Consider the following 26758-nt stretch of genomic DNA (forward strand, 5'->3'; position numbering starts at 1 on the left):
TAGAAACATCAGTCACTTTCTTTTATTGTGTTAGTGCATCCCTCTTATTATATTACCTTACTCTCTTGCTCTGTTTTCCACCAAGCAGACTAGAGAATTCCAAAGACAAATTGTTTTCATTTCAATTCAATAAGTAATTATTGGACACACTCTTTTCCTAGAATTGTTTCCATAGATGTTCAAAATATATCCTTAGCATTGTTACTAGAGCAACAAGTTTTAAAAAAATAAAATAAAACACAAAGATGAGACAGAATGTAATCAAATGTAGATTATATGCCTGGATTTTGCACAGATAATAACTAACACTGAGATGTTACTTGGAGCAAGTTGTGTGTTTAGAGTTTACAGGAATTACCTCATTCAACCTTTTGAATAGCCCAGGAAACAGGGGGAATCTCTGTCCTTTTTCCCAGATGAGGAGGCCAAGATTTTGACAGAGCCTCACCGTAACTCTGGTTCTGATGAGGAGTGGAGAAAGTTTTCAAACCCAGGTCTGTGTCATTTTCCAAAGCCCGTTGTTTTAGTGTTGTCCTGCTCCAAAGATATACATAGATGATGCTATACCTGCATTATAATGTGGATAAGTGATCCGGGTAAGAGTAGTTACAAAATGCTACGTGAAGAAAGTGAAGAATGTACTAAGACTTTAAGGAGGGTAGTCTTTCCTGGGCAAAGTGGAGTGGATAGTCCTAGGGCTATGATCAGCTCATGCCAGGTCAGGGATGGAAGAATGAGGTGATTTGCTGGGTACAAATTAAGAAATATCAAATTACGTTACATAGACCCAGTTATATTGAAGTGAAAGGGGAAAGAGTTAATGCTTCATAGATGATGTTGAGGACTGGATGGGGATATTGAACATGGGCTACACACCCACGTCCTGTTTTTAATATTAGAGCACTTAGATTGTAACAGCCCAGAGATATAATCTAGGCATGTAAGATAAGTTACGAGTACACAGCTAGAAGCTACCTACTTCCTACCTACTTCTACACAAACCACTGAGCTAACAGGCTATAGATGAAGCCTGACATCAGTTAAGACAGGAAAAGGTCCTGTCTGGGAGTAAAAGTGTCTTTGCTTGGCAGCTCTATTGATGAATTCAATTTCATCTATGCATTCTCCATCCTTATTTCAGGATGGTGTGACACACGGTAAGAGAAAATTTTGAAAAATAAATCAGATTACTAAAGGTCTAATTTTTGTTACTAACAATTTTCCTTGTTATTTCAATACACATTTTCCTGGGCTATTTTTATAGAATGAGGGAGAAAACTTATCATTTGTTTTCTTATAATTTACCTTCTGGTGGTTGTTAACAGGTTTCTCAGATTGAATGCACTTCAAATACCTAAAGAGATCCCCCAGAGGGTCCAAAGCTCCAAAACGACCAAGTGGTGGGTGTATAAGGGGCAGTATAGTCAAGTGAAAGAATAGTGGCAATGAGCTTGGGGTCCAGAAAAACTTCTGTCACTAAGCATCTCTGGCAAACTGAGTGAATCTCATAACTTTATTGACCTCACTTTCTTAATCTGGAAAGCGAAGCAGTTGGCACAGAGTGACATATGGAGTCCCTTCAAACTGTGAACTTTTATAGTAAATATTGTCCTGAGGAGCTCAACAGGCAAAGTATTTTATAAATTCAAAACTACATATAGGGAAATCACGACCTATATGATGAAGCTGAATCAAATACACTTGTGAATATTTTAAACACACACAGAATATATATAAATATAATATAAATATATAGACATATGTATATATTTTGCCATCTATTTCTTCATCTAAGGATAAAAGAATGCAAGAAACCCTGTTCCAAGATAGAGCCAGCAGAGGGCGTTTAGTTCCTGATCCTCATGCTGAAGGAGATGTGGTCCAGGTCCCAGTACACAGAACAGTGTCCTGGCTTTGCAACTTTCACTGCTGCAGCAAGGTTTCAGAGTAGCTGCTTATGCTACAAATCCCAACAAAAGTTGGTTTGTAGTTTCTCAAAGGGGTAAAGATAAAAGAGTAGTATTTTTAAAGAAGTAACTGTGTCACATTAGGATTTTAAGCATGATGCAACTTTTAAAAGAATGTATAGACACACTCTTTCATTGTGTGAAATAAAGTATTAATTTAAGGCAGATCATTTTAGAAGATCATTTTCACAACAGTGCTTGAACATTGTTTAAATGCTGTTTTAATTGTAGATGTTTGAAGAATCATAAAATGCCTTTGGACGTACTTCGCAAAATGAAAAATCCAGAAAAAACCATATGTATATGTGAAGTAATGAAAATCCTTGCCTTCTCTGAAAAAAAATATTAACAGAGAAAGGACTCAAGACTGGAATTGGCTGTCATCCTTTACATGTTGGGAATTATACCTAAACTCATCTGAGTACATGAATTCAGAGACAGAAATCACTCTGACCTCAATAAAGTATATATAGAAGCAGGCAAATCACCTAGTGACAGTAATGGGCCACTTGATGAGCACGTGTTGAAATAGAAAATGGTTATAAAAATGATGGCTCTGATGCTTTTGGAAAGTATAACTGGATGTTACACTTTTCAGCCCAAACATTGAGATACAATAGATGTGAAATCTACAATCAGACCGCCCCGTGCAAAATTTGCAATGATAATTTAGAAAACTGCTTCATGACTTTTTATTTATTTATTTATTTACTTATTTACGTATTTTTTGTGTGTGAGGAAGCTCAGCCCTGAGCTAACATCCATGCCAATCCTCCTCTTTTTGCTGAGGAAGACTGGCCCTGGGCTAACATCCGTGCCCATCTTCCTCTACTTTATGTGGGACGCCGCCACAGCATGGCCTGACAAGCAGTGCATCGGTGCGCGCCCGGGAACCAAACCTGGGCCGCCAGCAGCGGAGCGCACGCACTTAACTGCTACGCCATGGGGCCGGCCCCTGATTCATGACTTTTAGACCCTTCAACAAACATAAGGAATAAAAGGAGGTGTAATTAGTTTCCTAGGGCTATTATAACAAACTACCAAAAACTAGGTGGATTAAAACAACAGAAACTTATTGGCTCACAGTTCTTGAGTCTACAAGTCTGAAATCAAGGTGTCAGAGGGACATATTCCTTCTGAAACCTGGAACAGAGAGTCATTCCTTGTTTCTTCTAGCTTCTAGTGTTTGCCAGCAATCCCCATGGCTTGTAGATGCATCCTTCCAGTTTCTGCCTCCGTCACCACAGGGCTGTTTTCTCTCCCTATGACCCCGTCTTCTTATAAGGACATCAGTCATTCTGGATTAAGGGCCTGCCCTACTCCACTATGACCTCATGGTAACTTAACTAACTACATCTGCAATGACCCTATTTCCAAAAACGTTCACATTCTGAGTTACTAGGGATTAGGACTTCAACATCTGTTTTGAGGGAACACAATTCAACCCATAACAGGAGGTATCAGGAGGTGGAGAAGATGATAAGAAAGTAGTTGCCTTCACTTTAGAGGGATGGGGCTGGAATTCTACCTTCCACTGACAAACCTTCTGAGAGGACTCAAGACAGGGGCAGCTTCATGGGTGTGCAACCCAGGCAGCCCAACAGGGCCCTACAATCTCGAAAGTCTTAATAATTTTTGAACAATAGGTACTGCATTTTCGTTTTGCAATGGGCCCTACAAATTATGTAGGACACCACTTTTGAGAGCTTGCTACATGACGTGCTTCTTGCGCTTGGGGAATATGGCAGGCTGTGACCCGACTCACACATGTAAAGCTGGCCCATGACACCTGAATTGAAGTGACTGCACTGCCTGAGTCAGCTTGCCTCCCAGAGGTAGTCAAGTCATAAAGAGTGGCCCACTTCTAAGATATGCATCACCCTCTGAGTTAGCACTGCAGTGAGAGGTGCTTAACCACAGGAAGCTCTAAAGAGCCACAAATAATCCCAAGAGAGGGAGCTTTAAATCTCTGCCAGGCCAGAGAACAGGAAGGAGTCGTAGAGAATTCAAGTAAGACCCCTCCTACACCTTTACCACCCTGGAAGAATCAAAAACTGATTAGCAGCTGGGAGAATTTGGGAGTAGGCAAGGGAGGGGAGGAGAAAAGAAACTTGAGACAGTGACATAGAGAAGTCAACGATGCCCTAGCCCGCTGCAGGCTTCCAATCTAAAGCAGGACCAATTTAGAGAAGGGGAGAAGATTTAGTATTACATTTCATTTGGAGTTTCAATTAATAATATTAAACACACCATTCTAATTTCTGAATTGAATCCCCAGGGGATCTAGGCCAGTAAACAGAAAAATCACACACCTATAGTTTTCATCTAGGAGTGGGAAAAGATGCATTGTCTCTTTCAATACATTTTAAAGAGTTAACAGTTTTTATGAGCTGAATTGTGTCCCTCCAAAATTCATATGCTGAAGTCCTAATCCCAGTGCCTCAGAATGTGACTATATTTGCAGATAGTGTCTTAAAAGATGTAATTAAGGGAAAACGAGATCATTAGGGTGGGCCCTGATCTAATCTGTTGTCCTTATAAGAATGATTAGGACTCAGATGGGCACAGAGGGAAGATATGTGAAGATACAGGGAGAAGATGGCCATCTACAAGCCAAGGAGAGAGGTCCACAGAAGAAACCAGTCTTGCTGATACCTTGATCTTGGACTTCTAGCCTCCAGTACTCTGAGGAAACAAATGTTTATTGTTTAGGCCACCTAGTCTATGGTAATTTGTTATGGTAGCCCCAGCTACGATAGGAGACAATAAAAACTGAGTCGTTACAGTGATCAGAGTAGTTTTGGAAGGCATATTAATTAACAGGGTCCACAAAATGAAACAAAAGATCCATCACTTCTTTTAAGATAGGTGAACTTAAAATAATTGAGTAAATATGGCCTTATTAGTGGTTGTTTGTAGAGCTAACTTGACCAACAGACTACAAAGGAAGATATGTAATGCTAGATAGCTCATAATTTTACATGTTTAAACAAATATGAAGATGAGGGGTAAAATACAGAATTTTCAAAGCACCATAACTTAATTACATCCATACAGGTCACACAAAAAGCTCTACTTGTTATGCTTTGCAATACTATAAGTTGGTATACATTCATAGGAATATAAATGTAATTGCACAATGTAACAAAAGTACAAATTTATTTAGTGTAATATGTGTGAATCATATCCACATGGTTTCTAACAGAGATAGTTGCTAATGTTAATGTTAACATGAGTTAATGTTAACTTCCTCCCTATTTCCTCTTTTATAATGGACGGAAGGACAGCAAGATTGATTATTTTACTCTGCTTCTGGTCACCTTAGCTTAAAGTGATTAGACTTTGATTCAGTCAATTGTCATTAGAGCCAAGCTGGCATTGCAGCAAATGAAAATATATGCTAAATCTATGGTTTGTGTAACTCAATTCTTGTTTTAGTAAGAATAAGTATTGGTAGCCAATGATAAAGCAATTTGGGTGGTAACTAGAAAGGGAGGAATAATTTCCAATTTTTGTAAGAGAATATATAATCAGACTTCACTGATGAAGGAATCGATCTCATAAAGTCATCAACGTGTGTTATAGTTTAAGTGCTTCATGTGTGTTCATATTTTAACTATTTTATCTTACCTAATGATCAGGCATAAAGGTTTTAACTACAGCAGGAGAACAGACTGGGAAGGTGCTTTACTAGGAACTACAAGTACCAACTGAAAAAGTCTACGTGGGGTATTGACACAGGGAACAGGCAATACACATAGGGAGCAGCTGCTTCCTAGGAAATCTAAAAAGGGATGTGAGTCATAAGGAACTCAGAAGTGGTGAATCCAGAGGGTGACGATATATGGAGATGGTACTATGCTAAACATGTCAGGAAAGTCTGTCATCAGGTGTTGGAGCCCCACCTCAGGATTGAGTGTGTGCATGGCCAAGGGATAGGCACAGACAGACAAGAACAAAGCCTGCTGGGATCCTGTTCAAAAATTCTTTAGGTACTGGGCATATTATCAAGGCAGGAATCCACATACAAGGCCACAACCTGGGATTAGCCCCAAGACTGGGATAATAACACTAAATATCAGTTACTGAATGCTATCTGTGTACTTGGATCTCTACAAAGTATTTTGCATATAATATTTTAGTCTACGCCAAAGTGAATTCCTTGGACCTTCTACAGTTGGAGATATGAAAAAGCACAAAGATAACAATTATGGGTAAAAAGATGATAGATATAAAGGATAAATAATTGAGATGAAACAATAATTTCCTGATAAAATCAAGAAAGACATGTATATACTGACATATTATTATTATTATTATTATATAGAATAGAAAACATCCTAGAAACACTCATAAAAATGAGAATCTCAGGTATAAAAAAACAAATTAATCCTGATTTTACATTAATGCCAGAAAATAAAGGATTATCTACAAATTTTTTTCAAGAGAAAGTAAATGGGGGCCAAGCCTTTTAACATCAGTTAAATTTTTTTTTCAAGTGCAAAGGCCAAAGGAAGATAATTTCAGATATTCAAATATAGGCTCAGAAAGTATTCTACAAATATATCTTTTTTGAATCTAAGTTGCTTAAGATATTTACTAATTGACCAAAAATGAATCAAAATTAGAAACTGAGAAACAGAGAGTGTGATAGACTGCTCTCTAGTAACTTTCAACAGGTAAAATTTCCAAACTATCATAAGACACCTGAGGAGAATCATTTCTTAGGCCGTGATTATACTCATTATATAAAATTAATGATGAATGTGGGTGCTTTGGTGTCTCTGTTTACACTGGCATCTGAATACAACTAAAAAGAAAGCAATTTTACTGTGGAAAATTATCCTTTACTTTGAAATAACCCTATAATGGGCAAAAGAAATTTCTCTAGAAACTTCCTTCCCTCACATTAAGGTTTACTACAAGATTCAGTTATTTAATTAAATAGGTTTGCAATTATATTAAAAAAATACTAACCATGTTTGAGAAAGATGCAAATGCTTATCTTTGGGTGTTTCTTTTATTATTCTTTTGGTTACTCATATTTCCCTTAAAAGTATGAACATTAAAAAGTATTAACAGATAGGAAAAATTTTTTCTGAATTCCATACATGAAATGTATATTTTGTAGAGTTCAATTAAATGAACTCCATATACTTCTCAAGTTTTTATCTTGTTGAGTAGAACGTATAAACTTTGTGAAGAATTTCCTTTTAAGATGTTGGCTTAAAGAGGGTACTTGTGTTCATCATTGACTTTGCAGCTTCCTCTTACCACTTCTTGTGATATTCTTAGATGCCCCGAGTAGCAGTGCTGTAGAGGAACCCTTTCAAGACTAACTTGTTCAGCTCACAGACTAGGACACCAGAGTTTATGAGTGATTTGTAGAGCTGACTTCCTCAGATTTCATCAGACTGCTTTAGGAAACAAAAAGATCCTGAGATGACCTTCCTCCTTATACTGCCTTTTGACATTACAAGGAAAAAGTAAATACCCACAAAATCCCGCACCACGCTTATATGGCTAACTAAAAAAAATGACTTTTATAATTATGTACTTAAAAAGCCTCATGAAACTTTAATAATCAATGTTATAAATAAATTATTCACACTGGGAACAAAATAATAGAGATTATTATAACATCAATTTGAGTTCGCTAATGTGTCTACAATCTACCTTGGTATTTCTTGGATATTTTGAGAATAATTGATGTAGTCAAACTCAGCCAAAACCATATGAGAAAGACAAGTATAGAGCCCACCCTTAATAAGATATCTAGAGAGGATAATTCTGCGACCTGCAGAAACCCACCAATAATATTTAATAAAATGTATGTGATGTACTTATGTTATTGAAAGGAAGATTTAAACTTCTTTATGAAAAACATCATTGTCTCTAAAGCCGGGGGTCGTAAGGTGGGAGGAAGAAGGATGGCCCTTTGTTAAGCTCCGTGCAGTTTACAAACTTTATTTTACTGAACCTGTTGTGAGCATTGTAAGGCAAGTATTGTGCCGAAATGCAGTGCCAGCAAATAATAAGCATTTAATAATTTAGTTTGTTGAATTGAGTCTTCACCAAAATCTTATAAAACAGGTGACAGTGTCCCCATTTTGCAGTGGAAGAAAGGGACTCAGAGAGGCGTACTAGCTTTCTCAAGATCACACAGCAGAGATCATTTGAAAACACAAGTTTATCTGACATGAAAGCTTCCACAGATAAAATCTGCTATGCTGTGACTTTTTCGTTTTTAGGTAAATAATATTTTATTGGCTGAATTTTATATTTCCAGGTATTTTCTTATACTGCCGACAAAGAAATTCGAACAGATGACTTGTGCTTGGATGTTTCTAGACTCAATGGACCGGTAATCATGTTAAAATGCCATCATATGAGAGGAAATCAGTTATGGGAATATGATGCTGAGGTATAGTATTTTTTTAATTTACTTATTTCATGCTTAAACTCAGTTATATATTTCAATACATTTAAATTCTAAGCTTTTTTTTTTTCTGCATTGGAAGAACTGTATTTTCAAGCATGCAAGCTCATATCTGATAACATTAGGACGGTATATCATACAAATAGGTTTTTGGCAAACTAGTCCATTAGTAGAAAAGATGAGTGAGGAAAATAAAGTCACTTTTATGGGCTTAAAATTTGTCACCGTGTATATACTCAACATAAATTAGGCAAGGGCTAGGCTTTGCTTATCTGAGAGGTATATATGAAGTTGTGCATATGGGGCAATATCAACAGTATTTTCATATTTTAAATTTTACACTGTTGTAATCTGTAATATATACGCTTTCAACTTAAAGGAAAAGAAAATTTGGCAAGATTAGTATGAATGCTCTTTGTAATAGTAAATACTTCGCAAAATAAACTATTTAGGTATATAATCAGCTAAGCGGCATCTTCTCAATGTAGCACATCTTTCTGATAGAACAGAGGAGGAGAAAACAATAAAATTACTGTTGGGAATTTATAGCCAGGCAGTGTGTAAAAACCAGATCAACCATCAGATGGAGCTAATAAAAAAGAAATATTTTCCTCTGCGTAAGGAAGCTGCTTTGAAACAGCTTCATTTCATTCAGTTCTCTTAGCTTAGCAAAATGAATTGGTTGTCTGTGTTATATTTTCCACATTTTTAAATGGTTGGTGACTTATTTAAGATAAGAAATAAACTTTATTCTTACAAGACAAATAATACGATAGAGGTAAATGAGTTTCACAAATGCAGTGTTCTATGGGAGCCTAAAATACTCTGCAGGAGTAACATTTTAAAAACCAGTCTACAGTTGTTGGTATTATTGATATCTTAACAAGGTCTTCTTTATAAAAACTTTTTGAGTGGCATTTTAATTTGCATGATGTTGTAGTTTCTTAAGTGGAATATCGACAAACCTTACTGAATTCTTAGATGATTTGAAACTGGGTCCATAGGGTTAAAATTTGGCCCTAAAATTTATACAACATTACCGAGCTCTTTGGACGCGAAATAGTCTTCTTCTGAGACGTAACAAAGGACGAACACCCTGAATCCTCCCTGTGTTCTGATCAGACTCTGTTGCCTTCTCAATACCCTTTGTCTGACCTCCATTTTTTTGTCTTCAACTATTATCGTCACTACCCTTTACATTAAGCCCGCAGAAGTCGTTTCTTCTAATAATACATGTGGGTAAATGTGGACCCTTAGTCAGCTCCCTACCTCTTCTATGAGGAAGAGTACAGATAAAAATGTACAGATAAAGGAGAAATCCTGCAAGTACTATTTTTTTAATAAAACATTTTGTTTTTGTTGTTGCTCTTTAGTTTTCACCAGGAACCCATGAATTTATTGGGCTTGTGGTAAAAATAAAGAAATCTCGCATATTTATAAAGAAAGGAGAATGAGTGTACATATTTTTTATAAGATGAATCAGTATCGCATTTCAGAATTCTCCTTTTAATCTTCAAACTTTTCTATAATTTTGGAGTGGACAATAGCTTTTATAGTCATAACTCACATTCCTTCATTTCTGAAATAACTGTTGTTGGTAATTAGGCTTATATTTTTGTTTATATTTTTATCAGCCAGTAGCAAGATTATTGAATACTAAAGGATTTTGAAAGAAAAGTGGAAAAAAAAAATAGCTTCACCTAAGATACAGAAATGGTTTTTGTAAATTTGCTGTTTTGGATGACTAGTAGTTGTCTATTACAGTATTTTTTAGAGCACTGTAGTATTTTGTATCACGTAAACTTTGTTTCTAGAACACACCCAAAAAAGCTTATAATATGGCATAAATATTGATAAACGTTTATTTTTAAATAAACAATTCAATCATCTTAATAATTGTATGATATAGTTTAATTTACTCTCCTATATGTTGATGTTTTCAAAATTAAATTGTGATGTTCAACTTCTCTAAATTTAAAATTTTAAATCATAATGTGGATATTTTTGCCAAATTAAAAATGTATAAATCAAAATGTGGAGAAGTCACATGAAAATATAATAATTGTAAGATTAATGCATTGCCTTTCTGGAAATTTCAGCTTTGAAATAAGACTGATTTTATTTATGAAGAAGTCAGAAAAAAGGAGATAATTTTTTTGATGAAATTCAAATATAATATTTATTTTTTGTGGTTACCTTTTCTTCCAGTTTTAGGTTTATGGTCACTTTATTCTACAGAATAGTGCTAACCATTGCTACCCAAAGTGTGATTCTAGGACCAGTAACATCACGTGGGAACTTGTTCGGAATTAGGAATCTGAGACACCACCCTAGACACACTGAGTCAGAGTCTGTATTTTAACAAAATCCCCAGGTCATTTACGTACACATTGAAGTTTGAGAAGGACAGATCTAGGCAGTGGTCATACACCTACTTATCTTCCTTAGTCTTTGTATACACCGTTAAAAAATATTGCAAAGTTAGGGAAAGGCATAAATACACTCTGGAAAATGATAACGCCCCCAAGAGGGATCAGGGAGGGAAAGGAGCAGAAGGGTGAGAGGTGCTGAGATGGGAAAGAGGAATGATTGACAGGGAGCTCTAGTCTGCTCATATTCCAACTAGTGGAAAATAGACAAGTGCGGCTTGCTACTTCTTTAATTCAATTCTTTATCTATTGCTATCAAGGGCAAATTTATTCTTCTTTGGGAAACCTCTGAGGTGGTGTGCTTTCAAAGCAGAATGAAACTTGGTGGAGTTCATAGAGTTACAGAGCTGAAATTTTACCGTAAAGGTCTCTCCCTTCAGCCTTTATCAGGAGGAAACTAAAGTACAAATATCACACTGCCACAGGGAGAGGCAGGATTTGGGTCCTAAGGCAGCAATGAAAGAAAGCTAGTTATCAGTACAGTTGTGAATCTCGCAGTGTGAACAGCTGAAATATTCCCATGGTCCTTTCAATCTTAGAAAAGCAAGTCATAAATAGGAGCAGAATTGTTAGAATATCCAGAGAAAAGTTGAAACAGTATCGTAAAGTATCAGAACATGGACTCTATCCTGCTGCTTTGGTTTATTCACTTCTTAGGTGAGTGGGGAAAAAGAGAAGGGAATAAAGTTTATTGTGTGTCTATAATTTTATTTGTTTTCTCATGCAATTCTTATAATAGTCCTATAAGATGATATTATTATTATTTGTATTCTTCACATTAGTGAACAGAAGCTTCAAGTATTTCAGTGCCTTGTCTGGGTTTGCACACCCCAGGTTTCTGACAATAAATCCAGCAATCTTTCCACTATACTACATTGCCACTTTGAAGTCATTGAAAAGCTAGAAACAATTAGATGATCTAAATTGCTAAATTGCTAATTAGATCAATGATGATCTAATAAGCTAAATGTACAGTATTACAAATGAAAGAAATTATTAAATATTATTGATTATTTGCAGTAACAAATTTTATTCATAGAGAATTTCTCCTTTCCTTAATAATTGGAAAGATGTTCTGCAATAAATATTATCTATTTAGACCAACAGGCAGTCATAAAACTACTTTGTCAGTATGGTCTAATTGCTTATAAACTTTAGCTATATATATTCATAATATAATTAATTAATATCTAATTGCTTCTCCTTTTATTTGAATGAAATTAAGCACATGTTGATAATAGATACATATCTTTGGCCAACTTTGATTTGAAATATAGTTTCCTCTTTTCTTGTAAATATTTCTTAAATAACAGCCATGAATTTAATTCACTATCACTTTATACCTGGCCAAACGTGTTCAATTTGGGGGGCAACTGAGCATCATTAGCAAAACTGCAAGATCCCCAGCTGGTCTAGAATCTCTCAAATGAATTACCTGAACGCTTTGGTGCTGGAAAAGCCCATTGCCACAGTGTTAAAACAAAAGGGAAAAAACCCACAAAATTTCATCTCACTGAAACGTTTTAAAAATTATTTTTATAAAGATCTCTCATCCATTCATTCTATTTTATTCAGGTTTTCTTATATTCTGTTTGAACATTGCAATTGTGTTCCAGTCCATTTGAAATTTACATTTTCCTGCAATAAGTGCACATAATCACGTTTCTTCTTGAACATCTAGGCAACTACATACAGTGTGAGAATCTAATTTTAGAACAGAACACTTATGCTCAACAAACACTATGCAACAAAGAAAAAAAAGGGAGCAAAAGATGATGCTAAAAATAAGTCTTGTTTTTCATGTGACTGAGCAAGTTGACTAAGAAAATACTTATGAATTCGATATCCGTCTGCATCAAATGTTTCCCAGACCCACAATATGAGGAATTTTTTTCAGTAGGCAAAATATGTTGGATTGATATTTACTGAAATCACAGAAGCTTATATTTAAACTTTGCTTAATACCTCCTCTTTTATTTACCTTTATCAGAAAGCAGGTAAATGGGAATATAATTTCAAGGTAAGTGATCTATAACTGGCAACCCAGCCGTTTCCCTGTGTAGCATTCCTAAGAAAAGCAGTGGCTCCGTTTACCTTTTGAAGGCTGTGTTTATAAGACTAGTAACACCTTTCCATATTCCCATCGACCTGTAGCTGTGTTTCTTATGTAGAATCAATTAGTGACTAGGAATTTCAATAGTTTGGTACTGCATTTTTAGTTCTTGTTTGTTAAATGTTTATACTTTTTTTTAGAAGATCATATTCTATTCTAATGAATGCAGAGATCACTTTGTCAGGAGATCATACTTAATATTTTGAATAACAACTTTATTATATTAATTTTTAAATAATTATTTATTATTCTGTACTTTATCAATAGGGGAAATCCTATTGCCTTTGTTATTAAATTAAATATCTATAACAGTCTAAATTTATTCTTACTTTATTTAACATTATGTATAATAACAATCGGGTTTCTTTTTAAACTTTTAGTATGGCATTTGTTAAGCTGAGACCTGTATGATTGGTTCTTCAATCAATCATGTAGTCACTTTGATTTGTTCATTAAAATATCAAATTTTTTACTTAGTGTTTTTTAATACAAAGGTACAAAAGTATGATCTAATTTTATAGTTTTATAATTCTTATTTTGTCACCAAAATTGTTTCCCTAGCCTGATTCCAGTTGGCTTTCAGTAGTAACTGTATCTTTAAAAGGGTAGATTTAGGGACACTCCATGACACATCTCACCTTAGATAGCAAAACATACAAATATGTTTAAAGGCAAGAATTATTAATTTTTTTCTTATGCATCTTAAAATATTGTGACTAAAATTTTATAAATCCAAGGAAATACTAATGTTTAAACTTCAGAGGAGAACAATTAAATAATGCTATATTATAAACAAAAATTAATACTACCTTAGGGTTCACATTACCCTGTTTTCTAGTCAATATTTTAAATAAAGCTGTGGGAAAAGATATTTGACAGTATGCTGCATGTCAGCCTATAGGTCACGTTGCCTTCAAAATTGAGTCGAAATGACAGTCTCCTAAAGTTGTGAGAGGCATTTGCAACAAATGTGACAAAGGGCCCATATGCTTAATCAAGAGCATTTAAAAGAAAAAAATGTACACCCAATATAAAAATATGCAAGGTCTTGAATAAATGGCATGGGAGAAATAAAAATAGCCAATGACAATGAAGTTAAAAAGTTAATTTAAATAACTATCAAAAATACATACATAAAAAATCATTGGGCCATTGGGACCGGCCCGGTGGTGTAGCGGTTAAGTTCACTTCACTTTGCTGGACCAGGGTTCATGGGTTCAGATCCCGGGCATGGACCTATGCACTGCTCATCAAGCACATGCTGTGGCGGCGTCCCATATACAAAGTAGAGGAAGATGGGCACAGATGTTAGCTCAGTGCCAATCTTCCTCGAGCAAAGAGGAGTGGCAACAGATGTTAGCTCAGAGCCAATCTTCCTCACCAAAAAAAATTTTTAAAAAATCATTTTGTATGTGTTCTTTTATCCATTTCTTTATCCTGTCAGTATGTGAATAAATGTTTTTAATGGCAACACACAATACTGGTGTAGATGCAGTAAAACTGACATCCAGACAGTATCCTGGCATATAATAAGCACAAGAAATGTTAGCTGAGGCTGCTATTATTACAAAATAATTATTATAGATTTTTTTTAAACTTTGCTAATATGTATTAAAATGTTCATACATTTTGACCTTGTGATTTCACTTCTAAGAATTATTTCTAAAGGAACTCTATAGATGTGGAGAGAGGTGTTCAGAGTTGTTTATCCTAGCATCGTTTACAATAGCTCCAAACTGGAAAGATATTCCCCCCAAAGAGAGAAGTTAAATGACTTTTGTCAAATCTACTTTGTAGAAATTGTTTATTTCTTACATTTTTATATTATTTTAATGATAATAAAGATGCCTACAATATAAATTGAAGGATATTTAGTTAGATGACCTCAATTACATAAATTTGCATAAGTGATGAAAATTACTAGAAAACACATAGTATTAATAGTTGGTATCTCTTCTAGACAGAATACCAGAAAAAAATTAACTATACTTTTTATCAAACAAATGAAAATAAATGTTTTCGTGGGTTTTTTAAAATGAAAAATAATTTTTATCTCAATGAGGTTATTTGAGATTTCTAATTTTTCTTCTGATTTATGACTAGAAATACCTGGAGTGAAAGTTCTTTGAATTTTTTTTTATGGTCATTCATGTGATAAACATTTTTGGGGAAAATGTTACAAATTTTTTTGTGTGTGTGTGTGAGGAAGATTAGCCCTGAGCTAACATCTGTTGCCAATCCTCCTCTTTTTGCTCAGGAAGATAGGCCCTGGGCTAACATCTGTGCCCATCTTCCTCTACTTTATCTGTGGGATGCCTGCCACGGCGTGGTTTGATAAGCAGTGCATAGGTCCGCGCCCGGGATCCAAACCTGCGAACCTCAGCCCGCTGAAGCGGAGTACGTGAACTTAACCACTATGCCCCTGGGCTGGCCCCACAAATGTATTTTTCATGGAAACTTTTATACTGTATTCATGTTCTGGAGTTATATTTCCTGAGCATAAGTAAAATCAAATTTTGTTTTTGTTTTAAACCAAGGAAAACTTTATAATTCATTTTTCTTTATAATGACACATGAAATTCATAATCACTAACACTGGGATCTTTGATGTTAACATGACATTTACTAAGAAAATTTCATTGCAAAAAGAAAAATCACTGAGGGCAGAGGATTATCAAGCCCAGAAATTGTAAACAGTCTAGATAAGAAATTCAAGTTTGGTTTTAAAAAAAACTCCAAAAACTAGTCCTCTTAACAAATCAAACTATATAGTGAACAGCATCATTTTACAAATAAAATGTGTTATACATGATAATGTTACCTTTCCTATCTTTATAAATCATTTATCTACCATTTTACTGTAGAAAGTAAGTCATTGAAATGGAAAATCCAATGATTTGTGTCCATTAAGCTGCCCAAGAGATATAGTTTAATTTTGTCAGAATTTATTTTCTGCATTGGCCTTATACTAAGTGTTTCAATCAACAAACTTATAGAGTGCCTTCTGTGGGCAGGCACTGGGCTTGATGACATAGGTAGTCACGGTCCTTGGCCTTCCTGGAGGTTATGTTCCTGCAGAGGAAATAGACGGAAAACAAGAAACAGGCAAACAAATTAATTACAAATTGTGTTTGGAGAATTAGCTCAAATGAAGAGCCCAAATGGAGTTGATCTTTTTCTTTCTTCTCTCTTCATTAACTTTGTAATTGACATTTACATGACTGTGGCAATACATAAGTGAAACACTTGTAACACCATTAGGTGAGACCTGTGGAAACAATTGGACTACTAGACCGTATAAAGTAAAGGAAAGGCTTCAAGCTAAATTATTCCCCAGATTCTTCCCTGGCATCCACTCAAGTTTAGAGCAAAGGCATGAGGAGGCCAAAGACCATAATTGAAAACTATCTGAACTAATTATGGTTTTGAATATCTGCTCACAAAATAATTCATTCAGCGCTAAAAGCATTTTATTATTAGGATGAACACTGAGAGTATAACCTCTTCTATTCAAAATAACCTTTTGACCAAAAACGTTTTATTATTTGATCTCGGGCTTTTCTCTGTATTCTCACTCTTATCTTCATTTACTCCTACTGAATACAGTTGATATTAAAGCCATCTAAAAGGGATGCGGCTCACAGCTCCATGGATACAATTATTGTGACGTGTGCCTTCTATCCTTATCCAGTAGAAATTGTATGTTGCCGAGAATGATTGATTGATTACTGCCTTTGTATTTGATTTTGTCGTTATTCATTATTTTCTTTGTCAAACAGACCCACACTCTTCTTCACATAATCACCCAGTCCTGTCTCTCAGTAAGCAAAGTAGCTGATGGCTCCCAACAGCCCACTGTGGAAATATGTAATGATAGCCCTTTGCAAAAATGGCTACTAAGAAACTATACAAGAATGGAAGTTTTTAGGAATATTTTTGAGAATCCTACTGATTACATTCTCAAATAATTTTTGGAGGTTTGTGTTACAGACTTTATTAAATTTATTTTAGTATTTTTGTTATATTCTGTTATTGAAGTTTAGAAACTTTCTTCTTTAAAATGTGGTTAAGGAAAATCTTTATGTGGTATTTCTCCATGGAGTTATTTTTCTGTCTTTTACTTCTTAGCTGCTCATTAATTTGGAGGCTGCATATATTAAGTAGTGTTTAGTCTACTACTAATTAATAGGTATTTTCCAGTTTTTTCATTATTTCAAATATATATATGCATAAATATAATTGATGGAATACATTATGATATATTAGCTCTTTTTTAGGCTAACTATAGTCATGTCTATATGTCAATAGATTTTACATTAGAGCTGAAAAAAAATCAATAAAAAAAACTAACATAGCCAAAAAAATGGATTGTTTTTGGAACGTTTAAATTATTTAATTTTGTTAATTTTTATTCACATACTTCGGTTGTGTGCAGATATGGCATATCCTTTCTGGAATTTATTATTTTAACCTGAAACTTTAAGCAAATGCATTATTGAAGACTAAGATGTAATTTTCAATAACTTTACAAAATAAATTATTTTTAAGCATTTCTTTCTGGTTGGTTAAGTGATATAATTATAATAAAAGCTTTTTAAAAATTGTACCATTTATCCCTCACTTGTATGATTTGTGAATATCTTCTCAGTAAGTAATAAAATGAATAATTATTCATTTCAAGTAAAAAAACTGGTATGGAATTCTTGTAGAGTGCAAATAAGAACATGTCCTAGTTCTTGATCTTAAGGGGTTCGTTGTCCTCTAAATGATGTTACATTGCCCGATACCTTGCTATGAGAACACATGGGAAGTTAGAGACTTATTCTGGTTCAGATGAACCAGTTAAAGGTTGTTAGTAGAGGATGCAACTGAGCTTGGAATGCTTGTGATGGGGCTGGGAAGGGAGATATGGAGAGGAAAGGAGAGGAGTGTTGTTTAGATTAGAAGCACATTGGAGAGAAGGGCAGGCCAAACATCCCTTGGAATGCTGAAGAAGTCTGGACCTTTTGCACAAAGAGAACTTGTGTACAAAGCAAGGTACATATATTATCTTAGTTTGTTTTCAAAGCAACCACACCTGGTAGGTGTAGTGCCCAACAAGGGATCTTCTCAGACTTAAAACATTTCGTCTTACAAGTCTGCTTACAGAATTCTACGGCAGAAACTACAACTTGCTTCTGTCAGCAGAATTTACAGCAGTTCCCACAGCAGTTCCTACAGCCTGTGGGAGCTGGCTTCTCCACAGGTGACAGCCCTGTGCAAGGGGATGAGAGCCATATCATCTGGAAACCATTCTGGCTTAATAGTCTTTTGCCTCACAGGAAACAGTATCTCTGTAACAACTCCACAGGCATAGCTCCGAGTAACCCATCAGAAGGTGCAAAATTACAAGTCTTTGCACTTGGAGAAACCCACCATTTGGCTTCCTATCAGGTATTAATACTGCAGTTTATCAGATGGAGATGCAGTTTATCAATCAGAGGTCATTTTTACCATAAGCAATGTTGCCTAGAAACATAGTTAACATTTTTACCCTTATCAGGTTGCCATGGGATCACAGTTAGATGGTTGACTGCCAGTCAAATTTTTTAAGCAGAAGGGGAGAGGACATTTTAATTTTTCATAAGTATAGCTAAGCATTTTCTGATAAAGAGTCTGATTCCTCAGAATGATTTGGTAGCTTGCCAAAGTTTTCACGGCTAGTAAGTGGGGAAGCAAGAATTCACATTTAGGGCTCTCTGACCCCAAAATATCTGTGCTTCTACTGCAGTACATAAAAAGGAGAGTTTTTTGGTTCGTTGGTTGGTTGGTTATCTTTACAGCAGTGGCTTTTGACTATTAATTCCTTCAAAGAAAATATTTAAGCATTTTTTTAGAAAGAACAATATTTACTAATATTTTTTAAATTATCATTATTTGTGTAGTTTAAAGCACATATTCAATCTTATCCTTAAAGTCATATACATTTTTTTAAAAAGGATCTAATAGCAGAAAGCAAGGGTAAGTGGCTTTTTTGAAAAAGGACATATACACGCAAAGGACTTCAGGTACGTAACAAAAATGAAGAATATTTTGTTGATTTTAACTAGAACTTTCTAGAAAATAATGTTTTTGTTTTTGTTTTTTATCTTTTTTTCAAGTTGGCTGTTGGTTCATAAACCAACAACATAATTTCTGGCATCATAAGCATAAATCAACTATCTTCTTGCCTTTCGTTGGCCATTTCTTCTTTTCTCTATTTTTTAGTGTAAATAGCTTGATGTCATGTATTGAAAGAGCAGTAACAAAGGCCTCAATCTTGAAATCTCCTTCACATCTAATAGCCTTGCTCTTTTAATTCCTGCTTGTTGTCTATTAAGCATCCTCCACCATTTTCTATTCCATCTTTTCTCAGGACAGTGCAGTCCAGGGTGTTTGCAGTCCTAATCCAAACAAATTACAATTGTCTAGTCAGTGTTTCTCCACCATTTTTACTGCATGCCCCCTGTATTTTTTATCATCCAACTTCCAATGTAATATCAAGAGCCAAAAAAAAAGATTTGTCTACCTTTAATTTTGGTAATTTGCAACAAAAGTATATGGCATGCTTTTTTAAGATATATCTGCAAGTCACCTTCCATACATTCTAACACTTCTCTTCTGGTTGAGGAGTTTTTCATACAGTATGGTTCTAGGCATTGCCCATGAAACTGAGCAGAAATGTATATAATTAGTGTGCATCAAGTAGTATGTATAAGCATGTGGACTTAAAATGTATATCTGAAAAGTCCAAAAACTATGACCTCAAAATGTAAATGTGAACTCAGAAGACATGTAATGACTGGTTAACATGATGCATTTATGGGAATTACATTTCAGCATTTGGGTACTGAGAGGATGCTTATTAATGAATATTGTTATTATGAAGAAAATAAAATGTGGATATTTAAAAAATATGAGCATCACATCCCTGTTTTTACTTGATGTTGATATTTTTTAAGATCCTTAAAAATGTAAACCAAAATATGATGAGCATACTGTCAAGAAAGACAGATCTTTGTTGCTACGATAATCACTCTTCTACAATGAGTGTCTCAGAGTCACAGATACTATGGATTGTTTACTATTTTGAAATAGGAATATCTCTAGCAGTTTTGTTCATTTAGGTCACAGCTGTGACATCTCTTTGCATGTTTACCAAATGGTTACTGAATAACACATGCCTAAGGAAACTAAGCTTTTGTGAAAGCTTGTTAATATTTGCAGCCCTCAACTGAACTCAGAGCTCACAAATGGGCTTTTTGCAAAGGAGCCTGAATTCTTGGCAATGCATGATAAACGTCAGCCAATTTCTTTAACCATCTGCAAATAAAGGTGTGTTCCCCAATGATGAAACCATAACAGTGAAAGTTGTATAATAATTCATTCAGAGCCACCTGTGCACATTTCCTTTCACAAACATATCACAGTGTTTACAGTAAAAAAAAATCATAAAGAATTTTTTAAGAGGAGATTTAATCTGATGTGCTAATGAAGTTAAAGATAAAATATGTTGCACTGATTATTCGTTATCTTTTACAGAGACTCACCTTGAGGCATGTTAACAGTAACCAATGTCTTGATGAACCTTCTGAAGAAGACAAAATGGTGCCTACCATGCAGGACTGCAGTGGAAGCAGATCCCAACAATGGCTGCTAAGGAACATGACTTTGGGGGCATGAAGACCATTTTCCCCAAGCCGTGAAAGTGTCTACACTTTTGTTTTTCCATTATTTCAGTTAGGGAAAAATATTAACTTTGCTGAATTGAAAGTTTTAAAATCCTTTTAGTATTCTAAAACACAGGTGTTTATAATTCATTTTTAGGAATGTTTGCTTATTTCCCTACTAAAATTTGTATCTGATCAAAAAGCACATAAAAAATACAAATAACAGCAAACTGTTATTAAACATTGGAACAACTTCAAAAACAAATTGTGTTTGCTTTTAAAAAAAATCTTTATTGCCCTCATATCACAGGATTAGTTGGGGGATTATTTTTATTTTTTCTTGTCATAGTGATTGAAAGAGACAATGTAAATGCCTTATAAAATATCTTCATTATGAAATATCAGTTGTTTTATAAACTCACTCTGTTTCTACTGGACCTTCATGGAAGCATGTTCAATTTCTATGTCAACAGCAAGGCCCCACACTGAATTATTTCTGAACAATGAATTCATCATACTAAATAAGTTCCAAGTTTTGTACCAGGAAGAAAATTAAATTGGATATTGATTTCTCATGGAGTTCTTATAAAACATCACATTTAAACAAAAAAGAAGAGGAGAATTTGAAAATTCAGTTTGAAGTACATGAAATCAAGAAACTAGCTGGGCATTGAGAGGAACAAGAAGAATCATTTTACGAGATATTTACAACTGGAATTACATTAACATTTGCAACTGAATCATTTTAAAAGATATTCCATTTGGGTTGCAATCACTCCTAACAGGCTGAGTGTAACAATCGTCTTGGTCCCAGAGTTGGTGTCAGAAACTCAATCCTTAACCACTGTCTTTGTCTCACATACACTATGCAGTCTTCACTCTAGAGACTGTGACGTGTAACTTACGCTGTACAGAATCATAGGTGAAGGGTAAAGTTTTAGCCCTAATTTTTAATTCTTTTGCATTTAAAGATTTTAGTTAGGTCACTATTACCATTTTAATTTTATAGTTTAAAAAAATAATGCATTACTATCAGAATTTCATTGCTATGCTAGAGTGTCTAAAGTTTTCATCACCAAGGGAATGAAGTCAATACACATCCATTAAACTTTTATTTTAATTTAACTGCTAGATAGCATTCACCATAAATTATGGCTCACAGAACACAATCACCATTAGGCTAGCTTCACATGTTCTTCTTCAGTCTTAAAACACTTTGTGTTCAAAATAGATGAGCAAAAAACATGAAAAGGAAGAAAAATCTATTAGTGAGATTTGTGCTAGTAAGTTTTAGTATTTGACACCATTTAAAATGCCCATAAAGTTGCTCTACATATGTATTTTATTCATTGTAAATGCACTCAGCAGCTAAGAGAAATTTAGCGGAAAAAATGGAAGAAGCATCCTCTAGAGTAGAAGATGCCACATCTTCCCTCTTGTCTTTTCTTAAAAAACTCGGATACAAAATATTAGTTCGGCTACAGGCAAACTCCCTCTCCCTCTATCTCTGTGTCTCTCTGTCTCTCTGTCTCTGTCTCTCTCTCTCTCTCTCACACACACACAGAAACACAGCTTTATAATGAAAAGGAGGACACTTTCTGAATAATGTCTTGTATGATTTTCCCAGCTAGCAGTCCTTTCTTTTGGTTTTATACTGGTACAACTCTAAGGAAGAATTCCACAACCTGGAGCATTTTGGTTTACTTCTTAACATGTAGACATCCCTCACCTCGAGGTCTCTGGGAATCTTTGAATATCTTAAAATTATAAGCAAAAGTTTGAATGTCTGGGCATTTTTTCTGAGTCGAGACTCCATTATTTACAGCAAACTTCTAAGGAAGCTATGGCTCCCAAGAGCTAGCAAACCACTGCCTTAAATCAATAGTAGCCTCACAAGTCAACTGAGGCCTGACTTAACAATCACAGTTTCCATTTTCACTCTCTTTTTCTCCCCTGTTCCTGTTATCCTGACTAAAATACAGTAAAAGGTCTCTGCACAGCATTCTTCCTTAAACTTAAAAAGCTTAAAGACTCAAGAACTCTTTTATGCAATCTGTTCCTCTTATTATGAATTTGTTAATCAAAATGCACGTTATCTAGAAAATAGTCAATGACAAGTTTTTTAAAATATGTCTACTCCATCAAAACCGAATTTGACACATTTCAGCAGCATTTTTAATATTTGAAAGTTCATTACGGTCATAGCAAAAATACAGGAAAAATGAAAACTGCATGAATTTCATGCCAGAGAAGAATTTTCAAAGAATCCTCAGATGGTTTGAACACATGCTATTACAGTGTCTAACAAATGAAAAACAGACATAAAATATTATAAAACATCAAAAAACCGGAAAGCAATGACTAATTGAATTTTTTCAAAAATATTTATTGTATTTTGTACAGAAAATTAAAATTATGATTGAATTCACAATGCACTCATCTTATACAAGGAATGTATAAGATGTATAAGATGGAGCTAGACTAATAGATATTTCAAATGACTTCAAACTTCCTCTCCTGAGGTCTTGCCCATTGCATTTAATGCCAACTCCAACCTTCCAGATGCTCAGATCAAAAACCTAAAGTTACTTTTAACTCCTCTTTCTCTCTCAACTTTCATCTAATCCATCAACAAATTCCCTTGATGCTATATTGAAATATAACCAGAAACCAACAACTTACCACCACATCCACTATAACCTTTTTCATTGCAATATGCTTATAATTTGGTTCCCTAGTTTTCCAACCCTTGCCCATAATAGTCTTTTCTCAATACAAGAGCCATAGTGATTCTGTTAACCATGAACTTCATTGTGTCGCTTCTCTGCTCACAACCCTCCAATGACTTCTCATGTCTCTCCAACAAGACTTCTCACAGTGGTCTTCAAGGTCTTTCATGAATGATACCCCTCTACTCGTGTTCATACACACACGTGCACACATGTTTCTGACTACACATCTTACCATTCTGCCCGTTACTTACTTTGCTCTGGCTGCCACACAAGTTTCTGTCTTGGTGTTTTGTTCCCTCTGCCCCACAGAGCTCTCTCACTCACTTTATTTAGGTCTCTGTTCAAATATTTTCTAATCGGTAAGGCAAACCATTCTCTCCCTTGCCCTCTGTATCCTCTGTGCATTCTCTGACAAACTATAAATTTGCTTCTTTATTTTTTGTCTACCCTTCCACCCCCCAACATCCCCATCACACACCTTAGAATGTAAGCCCCATAACGGCTGGGACTTTGCCAGTTTTGTTCACTGTGGTATCCTCAGTATCTGTTAGAGTTCTTGGCACATAGTAAGTATTCTTTAAATATTTCTTAAATTAATGAACTGAAAAATGTGTGTTATTGTTGCTAAGTGCTATGTATCATATCTTTTTTTTGCATATTATTTTAAATTTTAAAATAAAGTCTAGTCATATATTTAGACAGGATTTGCATAACTTTGTGTCCAAATGATAATTTTCTTCCTAATTTCTTCACAGTAAAGTATGGACTATATTTTTTTCTCTATGATAAAATATCCTGCCTTATGGAAATGAAATAGGACATAAACATGCTACTATATTATATAAGTTACTTTATTAAGATAAAAATAATTTTTATTTTTATTTGGTTATGTTCAATGGCTACCTGAAGGCAAAAGATTTTTACTTTTAAAGGGAGACATGTGTCATTCTCTTAAAAATCATAATGTATTTTCATGGTTTCATGGAAGCTATTACTAAATTTGTTTTCTAAGGGAAGTCTATGAACAAAATATAGTTGTAGAAACTTTGACAGGACTTTACAGATGATCTATTCTTAGTTTCTCTGTTTACAGATAATAAAAATGAGACCCAGATATGTAATGTGGTTTGCCCAAGGATCATATGGCTATTATTAGTGTTGCCAGGACTCATCATTGTTAATATAACCTAGTACTGCCTTCAATTAAAAAACACTCAAAAATAAAATAGGAAGGGCACAGTAATGAGAAAAATGTCCTCATTAAACATTCTGTGATAAGTACATTGATTCTTTAGAGATCTATGACTTCTCACTACTACTCAAATAAGATTAGTTCTATAAAATACTCCCACAGGCAATAAATAAAGACCTGTAGCAGAAATAAAGAAATTAACAGGAAACAGCATAATTACAGAACATCCTGGCACTGGGCAAACCAGGGTTCAGGGGAAGTAAAGCCTCTTCAGCCGTAACTAATGGAACATACTCTCCCCTCACTTCCATTTTCCTTATAGTTATGTTCAAGTTAAAAGTAAGATTGGCCTACAGCTTGCCAGAGAGTTAGACCAGCTATTACTATGAACATTGGGCAGGTTCTAGGTTTGCAGCTTCAAAGACTGCAGGGTAATCAGTAGAGACTTCTCAGCTTCCCAGTGGAGCTCTGTAGACTCTAGGAAAAACAACCCTTAAATTTGATTTTGCTATGGTGTTTAGAAACAACCTAAAAAAAAAAAAAAGTACAGGGAGAGAGAGAAAAAATAACTACAACAAAAAAACAGAAACAATTTTACGTTTTTTTTCTTTTTTTTTGGTGGGAGGTTAAGAGCATAATACAAATTGGTTCAGTAAACCTCAACATATTGGTTCTCCTGTGTTGTTTTCACCACTTGAGAAATGAGGATCATGTCTAATCACAATCATTTTACTTGCATCTCATTTATAGATGCTCAATCTAATCTTAGAGGAGGCAACATAGGTATGCATTCTTAAATTATAGAGTATGCTAAGTTGACAAATATGAAGAATTTAAGAAATTCAAGGTCTTAATGGATGTGTCATCATCCACAAGCTGTCTTTCTGCATAGTTGATAACTGCAAATCTTGAATAAATTTCCATCAGTTGGGCAGCAGAAATTCAATTAAGTCTTAAGGCAGCTTGTGTTTCAGGATTTGGCCGCTACTCACCATTTTTTCCCATTTTTCTCCAATATGTCAAATATGGAATAGAAAATACAGCCACTCTTCTGTACAGCACATGAACACATCTGGTGTGACTACACCATGTTCACACTGCTATGAAGTATAAGCTATTGTATGACTTTAAGGTGTTGAATGAACACCAGCAATGTGTTTTAAATAGTTTGTGTAAATTTGTGTCCAACTTTTGTTTTATATTGTTCAATAAATTCTAAAGGCAATTTCATTGTATTTGTTTAAAAAAATCCCTTTGAAATACTAGTGATGCAGGGCACCTCTTTTGTTAACTATCTTTTGAGATCAAGACCACCTCTATGATACTATGTCATCATTATATAAAGTTATTGTTTTGTTTTTGTTTTTGGCTAGGGAGAAAAAAATCACTTAATATTCTGTTTTTAATGAGTTAGAATGAGGATGGGAAATTAGATGATTAAGGCTATATCTATAGTGGTTAAAAAATGAGATTTTCATCATGCATTTAATTTGGTGTAAAAATGAACGTAAGCTGCTGCTTGGTTTCAGTTGTGTTTTCAGCTAAAAATAGCACAAGTGAGGAAAAAAAGGACTTGATGATTATATGAATTTTTTTTGTGGGAGCTTTTTTTGTTTGGTCAGCGTAGCCACAGCTAATGAGAAATAACTCAAAAATGTTTTAGTTATATGCTTGGCACACAGTTCTTTAACATTTATAAAGGTAGATTGTGCATAAAGAACTACACATTTTAAATGTTGTAAGCATTACTAAATGGTATACTTGTTCTTTTGCTATAAATTTAAGTATTTATACATTTTTGTAGAATTAAAATATACTAATTTAGTTTTCCTTTGTTATATGTTGTCTTTTTAAAAAATTTTGTTAGCATTTCAAATAGATGAACAATTTCAGTATTTTATGTTTATGTTTCATTTTGTAGATTATTTAAATAAATGATTAAGTGCCTATGGATATCTCTTAGCAGTAAGAAAATATTGTGATTTGAGTGCAATTTTGATACCAAAAATATATAAAATAGAAACATTAAAATGTGCATGATTTTAAAGAATTTATCATTTTATTTATTTTTTATTCTAAAATGATTTGATTTTTTTCTCTATTTTATAAAAATGACTTGAAATAGAAAAGTTAAAATGTTTCATATTATATAATGAAAATTACTTTTCATAATAATGTGAATCATACCCAATTCCTTG

The 26758-nt window shown here is 34.4% G+C and overlaps 1 protein-coding gene across 11 annotated transcripts in view; it reads left to right on the forward strand.

Annotated features, from left to right (window-relative positions):
* The window catches only part of GALNT13 (polypeptide N-acetylgalactosaminyltransferase 13), a 919989-nt gene extending 895917 nt beyond the window's left edge, over positions 1-24072 (forward strand). For 10 of the 11 annotated variants that reach the window (XM_087435225.1, XM_087435227.1, XM_087435224.1 and 7 more), the window contains 3 exons: positions 8257-8391; positions 16728-16925; positions 20509-20642. In XM_087435225.1, coding sequence (XP_087291351.1) covers positions 8257-8391; positions 16728-16916 — 324 coding nt within the window. In that variant the 3' untranslated portion in view covers positions 16917-16925; positions 20509-20642. Of the gene's footprint in view, positions 1-8256; positions 8392-16727; positions 16926-20508 lie in introns of all 11 variants that reach the window. The other variant, XM_087435228.1, reaches the window with a different exon arrangement.
* Positions 24073-26758: the final 2686 nt, after the last annotated feature.

This window comes from Ceratotherium simum, chromosome 9 (genome assembly GCF_057802395.1).
Source record: "Ceratotherium simum simum isolate JZ-2026a chromosome 9, ASM5780239v1, whole genome shotgun sequence".
Taxonomy (NCBI): domain Eukaryota; kingdom Metazoa; phylum Chordata; class Mammalia; order Perissodactyla; family Rhinocerotidae; genus Ceratotherium; species Ceratotherium simum.